Source organism: Dendroctonus ponderosae, unplaced genomic scaffold (genome assembly GCF_020466585.1).
Source record: "Dendroctonus ponderosae isolate FM_Combo_2020 unplaced genomic scaffold, Dpon_F_20191213v2 Dpon_F_20191213_4, whole genome shotgun sequence".
NCBI lineage: Eukaryota > Metazoa > Arthropoda > Insecta > Coleoptera > Curculionidae > Dendroctonus > Dendroctonus ponderosae.
In genome coordinates this window covers 15,535,466-15,544,872 of record NW_026018611.1, presented here as the reverse complement: position 1 = coordinate 15,544,872, position 9,407 = coordinate 15,535,466, and the positions used below count along the sequence as shown (strand labels likewise).

At 34.6% G+C, this 9,407-nt stretch overlaps 1 protein-coding gene across 1 annotated transcript in view; it reads left to right on the top strand.

Annotated features, from left to right (window-relative positions):
* LOC109541294 (TBC1 domain family member whacked) overlaps window positions 1–8,603 on the top strand; it is a 10,557-nt gene extending 1,954 nt beyond the window's left edge. The window contains exons 3-5 of the mRNA XM_019910117.2: window positions 2,068–2,260; window positions 2,316–2,530; window positions 6,919–8,603. Of these exons, the coding sequence (XP_019765676.1) occupies window positions 2,068–2,260; window positions 2,316–2,530; window positions 6,919–7,340 (830 nt within the window). The 3' untranslated portion in view covers window positions 7,341–8,603. The remainder of the gene's footprint in view (window positions 1–2,067; window positions 2,261–2,315; window positions 2,531–6,918) is intronic.
* The last annotated feature ends 804 nt before the right edge of the window (window positions 8,604–9,407 follow it).

Sequence of the window (9,407 nt, the reverse complement as noted above, 5' to 3'; positions counted from 1 at the left end):
CCCCCCGAACTTTTTTGTGGTGCGCCACGGACTGTGACCGAACGAATTTTTGAATTTGTTGTTCAATTTAATAATTTTCTGATCGCTTGCAGTTTTTTCGGGTTCCTGCAGCATCGTTTTCGAGTTATTTACACAAATGTCAGTTCATGTAGGGTTCCTGGCTGATTTTCTATGAATTTTCTAATAATTTTTTTGCGTACTTTTGTTCACATTTTTAATCAAATCAACCAGAAACCCTACATTAACTTATATTGGTGCAAATAACCCTAAAACGAAGAAGGATACGAAAAAACTGCAAAAGATAAGAAAATTATTAAAGTGAACTACAAATGCAAACATGTGTTTGCTCGAAGTCAGTGGCACACCACAAAAAAATTCGGGGAGTAAAGGAGGGCATCCCTCTAGAAAAAAGAACACACTGTAGAATTTCAGCCAGTCGCTTTAGCTACGGGTAAAGGATCTAAACATTAGCCTACATTAAAAATTTGAGCAAAATATCTGATAAACTGTAGGAGTTAAAGGGAAAATACCAACATTTTTTGTAACTGAGAAACACCCTGTCTGTATTTCACTAACCGTGGGCCCGAGGAAAAAAACTTAATTGAAAACTCGATGTGTTTTGAGGTCCTCTACACGCCGCTGCTCTGTGTCCATAAGGTTGTGAATCACCCTGTATATAAAAAACTATAAGAGATAAGTTAACAAAGCTAGGGTAACCCAAACTCGCAGTTTGAAGGCCAATCCAACCATGCTAAAGAAATTAGGAGTTCACATTTAAAATAAAAAAGTTTTCATACACCCTGTATAGGTTAAATGTACTTTTCATGGTTTCGGCACCACTCGTTATGACCGGAAACAAGATATGAAGTTTCTAAAACAACTGCACGTTGGAAAACTTCTAATGCACGGACTACATAAATCTACCTGTATATAATGCATATTTACTGTTAGAAAACAAAACAATAAAATTAAGCCAACAACAACAAAACATATCCTTTCAATAGACACTCGAATTGCCTACTGCTTTCACCAATGCATAGACGACACCTTTTCTCAACATTTCTTGGGGAGTTAATCAGTTCAATGGATGGTAGAGATACAAATCCTTGAATCACTGATATTTCTAACACTGGTCTACAGTGTGGAGGAAATTTAAAAATAAGGTTTTTTAATCTCCCCCAAAGGTAAAAGTCCATTGGTGTTAAGTACGGTGACCTTGCCGCCCAGAGAATGGCACCCTGGATGCCAATCCATTTATTACGAAAAATTCCCGACAAAAAGTAGCGTTATGGGGTGGTGCCCCATCTGGTTAGGTTTTCATTTGAAAATCAAAAGAGTGACGTAGTATCTTGTTTATGAAACACCCTGTATAATGCAATGATAGTTAGCAACATGTCCCCTTAAAACTCAAAGTTGACGTGTTAGAGCGTTATTTTCTAAATCTACCAGGAGAGTCATAAATAGGGCTGGGACCTTTTCTTTGGCCCACCCTGTATGTACTACAAAATATAGCACAAAGACAGTCAACAATGGTAAAAACAAATAATACAAAAGATAGCATGTCCAAGGACAATGTACAGTACGAACACAAAAGTCATCAAAACAAGCCAACTATGCTTACGAGCGGTGTAAACTATATCTAATTCTTTTAAAGTGATTTAATAAAAGGATTTATATTATCTGGTATTTATATAATTGTAAAAGTTGTTTAGATGTTCGGGTAGATTTTAAAAATTAGCTGATGTTTTCGTGTTTAGATATTTGTTTCTTATAATAAATTGACATGCCTAACTTTATTTCAAATTGCACAATGTGTTTAGATATCGAAAACACTGTCACCCATCACACACAATCCTGCCAAAACATTATTTAGCTGGATCTGCGTTCACCGTTGTTCTAACGCATTGTTTGTCTTAACGTCTTAAATATGTGAGGAAATATCTGTTTATTGACTTTTGTAACTTGTGTCGTAATTCCTCGATAGAAAATGAGCATTTCTGCGGTGTTTGCATACCTCACAGAAATGCGCTGTAGAATTTTCCATAAAATATCAAATGTTTTTTTAAGGCATTCCAATGTCAATAAGGCCGCGTGCATGGCTGTACATATGTGGTGGTCACCAACTCATGACTCATAATCCAGGCAGGTATGAAGAGTGCCTGAGAGCTCCAGGTGAAGCGAAGAGTTTAGAAGATATAAAAAAGGATATTCACAGACAGTTTCCTACGCATGAGATGTTTAATTCGGAAGATAAACCAGGGTAAGAAATTCAACTTCGTCTTTCGATATGTCGAGCAATAATTGCCTAATTCCAGGCAGCATGAACTTCTAAATGTACTGAAAGCCTATACAGTGAACAATCCGGAGATAGGTTACTGTCAAGCTCAAGCGCCTGTAGCTGCGTTTCTTCTTATGCACATGCCTGCTGAACAGGCGTTTTGGTGTCTAGTTTCCATATCAAACAAATATTTGCAAGACTACTATTCACCTGATATGGAGGTGGTGCAAAGAGATGGGTTTATATTACAAGGTAAGTTGGAAAAAGACTCTCCTATTTGGCCGTTCAAAAAAATAGCAGCAACATCTAAATTGATTCAAAATTAGCGTCATTCTTCTGGACGCGTTATCTGGGAGTATTTAGGAAGTACAGAAAAATAGCAGTTTTTTTAAACAAAAACGGTAATCTTTGCAAAAAACTAAAACATAAGTTTGAATGTGCATTGAAATGTGCATTGTGTCATAGAAATTATATCATTTTTCATACCTGAAATGAGCCCTAAATGAGGTTGATGTCCTTTATCACAATTTTTTCAAAAAAGTTTGGTTTTAGAAATTTTGAAAACTACGCGCTGTTTGAATCACCTTGTGGGTCGTTTAGAAGAAGGCATATAACAAATTTTAGAAAAAAAAATTGTGGTAAAAAAGGATCAAAATTTACCATTTTTGCTTTAAAAATAACGTCAGCCAGAACGCGGTTTTACTAGCTGTGACGTCAAACGGTCCGTCGGATAGAATGGGGTCGTTGTACATTTTTTTTCTTCCAAAAAATTGATTATGACGAACAAATAGGTAAGGGCCATACAATTTTTTTTCACATTCTGTCTAGTCGTAACAAATTTATCAGCAATCAAATGTCAAAATCAATTCTAATGTGAATATTGTGTCTTGGTTTGCTTGTTTCTTAATTATTGAAAGTAAAATGGCTTATAAGTACTGTATGGTGCCACAGTGTACAAGTACAACTACGTCTACACCAGGAAAAACATTTGTAAAGGTCCCATTAAACGAAAAGAAATGGAAATTGTGACTGAAAGCAGCGCGGCGAAACTGCAGCGATCTTTCTGCAAAAAGTAACATTTATGTTTGTAAGGATAATTTCGATGTAAGTTCGCATAAAAGAATAGAAAAAGAATAACAAAAGATGTTGTTCCACATAAACTTGCGAGCCAAAAACACAGAAAATGAAGTAGTGGCGCTCCTGTGCGAGCCGCAGTTATGAAACGTAATAGATTTAACGTTATAAATGACGCTTTAGATGCATACAGACTTAGTACATCTAAAACGCCTGACGTAAAATCTGAAGAGGAGACATTTCACGAACAGGAACAATTGAAAGATGTGACAAGAACCGAAAACTTTGCTTATATTGTACATCAGTAAATTTAAGACCGAAGTATAGAAGCAAGTCATAGGTCAAAGTTTTTGAATATAATGGAAGATTCCACTTCGGACTCATCTGACGAGGAAGACTTCGATGTTCTTAATAGAGAAATTTGTTCGTTTAACCAAAAACGTGGTTCACTACCTAGAAGCCTAGAAGAGCCACTTCAGGAACAAATTCAGCCAGTGATACAGATAAACCACAGTTTATCTGTTTGCGAACAATTGCTAATTACTCTAAGGTTTTATGCAACAGGTATAATGACAAAATATATTTGCATAGTTTGTATTTATTTGATTTTTTCTTCGGAGCCCAATACTTATAGCTTGTAATATTAAATAGACCCCGGATCTCTGAAGTAAAATAAACCGGACACATTTTTTTGATAACACAAGTCACTCTAACCGGTCTTTACAGATTCTTCTTCTTCGTTATATGGCTTTGCCCACAGAATACTAAGCTTTGCCTACTTTATAGAGTCGATAGTTATGGATCACTAGCTTTGACGTTTAGACATGTTGAGAAACCCACCATAAGTTATAGAACCTACAACTTTAGCGGACCGATAGTTATCGAACCAATAAGTGAATCTACCAGAAACTGGAAATAAGAGATAACACAAAATTGAATTTTGTAAATATTTATCTAGTTCTGCAAAAAATTTGCTGAACTAGGTGATGATTTTGGCTTTTCCGCAAGCGCAGCTAGTAAAATTTTTTTAGACTAATAGTCTGGATGTCACCTAATAAAAGTAAAAAATGTCTACCTATATATTTTGTGCACGAATTCTGTAATATTCGTTTCATAATGTAATATAATAATTTTATAATAAATATAATGTCTACCTATACGACATTATGGAAGTAAATCGTTTCATAATACTCTTTGTGTTTTCCCTAAGCCTATGCTTTGGCTTGTTTTTTGGGAACCATCGTTTCTGTGAGTCTTTTAAAATTTTGTTAATTTCTCTGTTCGCTGCTTCCATATTTACTCTCTAGTTCAAGGTTTGGTATCCACCCAAGTTTTTATCATCCGACCGCCTATGATGTACTCGCTCGCTTCATGATCATATTTGCCCTCTCTCGTATTACATTGATTGTCACTCTTATATATGAAGAAGAGAATAGAATATGAATCTGTATAAACTATCAAAATATACTACAATAGCACTTACGTCCTTGTTGAACCAAAATTCATGTAGCAGACTTGCCTACTCAGACGCTACTAACGTTAGGTCACTGTTCATCTGGAGGCATGGTTAAGAAGCCGGCATTGGAACTAACATGCATCTGCCCTCTAGCGAAAACTAGATGTTCTAACATTACGTCGTTGTTCCACTGCATAAATGAACATTTTTTGTAATAGTGCCATAATTAACTCAAAAAGTCAAAATTTGCAGTTGCGTCATTGTTCTCCCTGGGAAGCGATATAGTCTGTACGCTATAACTTTGGTCGGAAGTGTTGTGATTTGGGCATTGGAGAACCACAAACAATCATAAAATGGGAAAGAACTTTAGAGTACCACCTAATTTAAAGCGATGTTGATTATTTATGTTTATCTTTAAAATTATTATGTTCATAATTACAATGCTGCCGAAGCGATTGTAGATTTATCAGACATTTTTTAAAGGCACATGACGTTTCTTGTTGTGTTTGTCATGTCCATGACTTTTGCGTTGACGGTATATTTGTGCTTGTTAAATAAACCATTATTCCATAAAGAATAATCAGCAAAAGCGAGACAGCATTGAGATAACTTAAAACTGCTTCGAGTATTTATGTGTATACATATAATTTATGGCGGATATGGCAACAACGCTCGACAGACGATTGATGACGTGCAACCAAAGTTATAGCGTTCAGACTATACATAAGGGGGTTTATAGCCTTACTTCTACCGCTGTGTGGGTTGCTGGTGCGCGTTGGTAGAGAATCTTATTCTAGAGGACTACATTTTCTTAGCCTCGGTAATACGGTTATGCCGCTGTGACTCGGTCGTCAGAGACTCGTTTGTAAAAGCAGGGTGCACCACGCGCAAGTGAGATTGACATTTGAGTACGAGAGGTTATTAGAGTCAAATCCCTACCCCATTTTTGTCATATCAGACCACTATCTCCTGATAACGCACCCCTAGACAGATAGACCACCTGAAAATTCTGATATGTTCTCTGACTTTCACTTGATAAACTTGACTGATGAGGAGTATAACTTTTTCGTAGCCGCTTCCACTTTTATTGAAGATAATACAATACTAGTAGTTGAGCCTTTTAATAGGTGAACAACTCTGACAAACTGTAGCTGTGCGAACGTTGCATTCAGATGACTTACTTCTATACTTCGGTCTTAAATTTACTTGTAAGGCTACTGATATACCACGACCAGCAATGTGTGCAATTTCTTCTCTTCAGATGATAAATTTACGTCAGGCGTTTTAGCTGTACGGTAGTACCTATCTCTGCAGGTAAAGCGTCATTTATAATATTCTCTAGTTCGTTTCAATACTACGGGTCGTACAGGAGGGTCAAAAGTTCGGTTTCTATCTTTTTGGGACTCAAATTTATGTGGAACAGCATTTTTTATTCTTTTCTGTTCTCATCATTTTCCACTCCATAAAATTTTCCATATCTTTTTCAAGCTGCAAAATTAAATAAACCAAAATTGCAACATCTAAATTTAACGCACATGCACGGTTCATAACGCGTTATATATTATTGTTCTTATGTAAACTTACTCAAAATGATCCTCACAAATATAAAACATCTGTGTAGTTCCACCGAGCTGCTTTCAACCACAATTTCCGTTTCTTTCCGTTTAATGGCACTTTTATAAATGTTTTTCCTGTTGTGGACATAGTGGGACATGTGGACTATGGAACCAAACAGTATCTATAAATATTTTTATTTTCACTAATTGAGAAACAAGCAAAGCGAAACTCACACTAGACACGGACAAGCGCCGAACGTGGCGGAGCTGAAATATACCCAGCGACGTCACATAACACCTCATTTTGGCGCGCTTTGTGTGCGTTTAAGCTTTGATTGCTGGTAAATTCCTTATGGCTAGGCAGAATGAGGAAAAATTTTGTAGGACCCTTATTTGTTCGTCATTAATCAATTTTACTAAAGAAAAAAATGTGCAAAGGCTTCCTATTGCTATAAGAATTTACAAAAATACTCCACATCAAAATATAAATGTAAATAACCACTCGCAATTATTTTATTTAATTATTTAAACTAAATTATTTTTCCTGTTTGAAGGTCTTCTAAAGAAGGTATCTCCCCAAGTCTATCGGCATCTCAAAAAAGTTAACGCTGAGCCAATGTTCTACTGTACAGAGTGGTTCCTGTGTGCGTTTACTCGCACTTTACCTTGGGACACATTGTTACGTGTCTGGGATGTATTTCTATGCGAAGGAATAAAAATTTTATTTAAAACTGCTCTCGTGATACTTATCGGGTGTCTCGGTACAGCTAAAAGTAGACGCAACTGTCCAGGTCTGTGTGAAACTTTGGCTCGGCTTAGAAATCCACCCGAAGAGATATTAAATGAAGAAAATCTGATTTATAACATAAATCGGCTGGATATCACCGAACGGGACTTTCAAATCGAGCATCAGAAGCAGACAAAAAAAATCAAGTTGGAAAAGCTAGCTAAAACCAACAGCGACCAAACCAGATAGTAAATCTGTCATTTAACTATCTTTAATACTATTTTTAAGAGAGTATCGTAAAAGCCTACATCAAAAAAGTTCAATTTTACAGTTGATGTTGGGATTACCTGTTAACCAGATATTCTAAATTACATACAGGGTTGTCATTAATAAGGAATAAATTAAATAAAACAAGGCTTTTATAACTTACTTGACAGTCTCGTTTTGATAGGTTTTTGCTGCTGTTTTGTTTTACTTACTAAACAACAGAATATTCTAAAATAACTGATTGTTAGTAGCTTAATTTTTAAACATAAATCTTTTCAAAACTGTTTTTAACTGGATTTGAAAAAACCACTCTTAACCAAAATATGAAAAATTACGCTATACTGTCAAAACTTGCCGATCAGCAAATAAGAATCAAGGGTCGGCAAATTTATACCTTAGTTAAACGCAATCCTGTATAAAGTATTATGCTTAGATATTATCAGTATTTTGTATAGATTTTTAGATCAGATCCCTAGGTCATATCATAAAAACTTCCATGGGAAAAGTATTTAATATTTATTTTACTAAGTAGTAGATTTATCTGCGAAAATTTAGTCAACTCCAAAAAAAACTCGTAAATATTAAATCGTGCAATTAACCTATTTTGTATCTGGTCAAACCAATGCATTTTAGGGCATTAACTTTATGTACAATTTTATTGAAAAATACTGGTTTATGAAAGAACAATGTTGTTGGATGGAATTAGATAGAATTTAATTGTTAAAGCAGCTTCTTGTTGAGACTTTAAACTGTATTTTTGGATACTTTAACTATGAACATGCATTTATAACTTGTAAGTTAGTATTAAGATTTTGTTATTTTAGTCTGATTTATTATCAGATTTAAGATACGTGTAGATAATTTAGTTTTTGTTTTGCGATGTTATTTTTCAGGTATGAAACTGTAACTATTCTACTTATAGCGTTATGCCCTAAGGGTTTTTTAAATCCTTAATTGGTAAATAAGTAAACTTTGGTTTGAGTGAAACTTATATAAAACTGGATTGATATCACCATATGGGCAACTTATTATGTTATTACCAGTTACAATTTAAGATACGTACACATTCTAGTCTATAAGGTGCAAATTTTAATAACTCATCAAAATTATATTGTTTGCTTAGTAGTTGATTTATAATTAGTGCTTCCAGATGTATAAATATTGTTAACAATTCATATTTATTTTATGTTTGAAACTTACATTACAGTAATATAAACAATGTATTGAAATTACCATAATTGTCAATCGGTATTATAAATTCTAATCACTAAGATCGTGTTGTACAATGACACGAGTTGAGGTTCGGTTTAGTGAAACGCCTACTGTATGACCGCTTAAAGCCTCTATCCCATGTATCCGCTTGTCGGATTCACAATTTTATAGTTACGTTCAACGTTTATAGTTACTGTTCAACGCTTAACTTCAAATCAAGTATTAAAGCGTAGATTTGACTAACCACAACATGTCTCGACTTTTTACGATTTTCAGAAGAATTTGCGTTTTTAATATCCATATAAAGTTATGAATGTTTTAAAGTTTGAAAGGTCATTTCACTTTGTTTATTTTCGTCAAAGTTCCGGCGTTCATATCTAGACAAGGTTTCGGGAAATACAAGTTTATTGTTCCAATGGAACTCCAAGCAGATGAAAGTATAGTTGCGGAGGAACATAGATTTTGAGATTACCTACAAATCAGTGGAAAAACTCCTTATAAACGGTGAAACGGCTACGAAATAAATTAAAAAAACACTTATGTTATGAACTATTCTATTATTTCATGTTATGAAACATGTTTGGAACCTAAAATCGTCATGTGTTTTAACTGTTTTGCCTAATGCATAATAATGAAAATAGAAGCACTGTGTTAATCGTATTTTGTCCTGGAAGTTTAGTTTTCATTATTAAAACTTACAATAAATTTATCCAAAAAATCGAATATGTAAGCAATGAATGTGTGTAAAGCTCGGATTAAAGGCAAATTGCTTTTTTTTGCCTATTTTGCTTATTTCAAACATTTATTGGAAGTTTTGCCTTTCTCGGAAATTTGTGT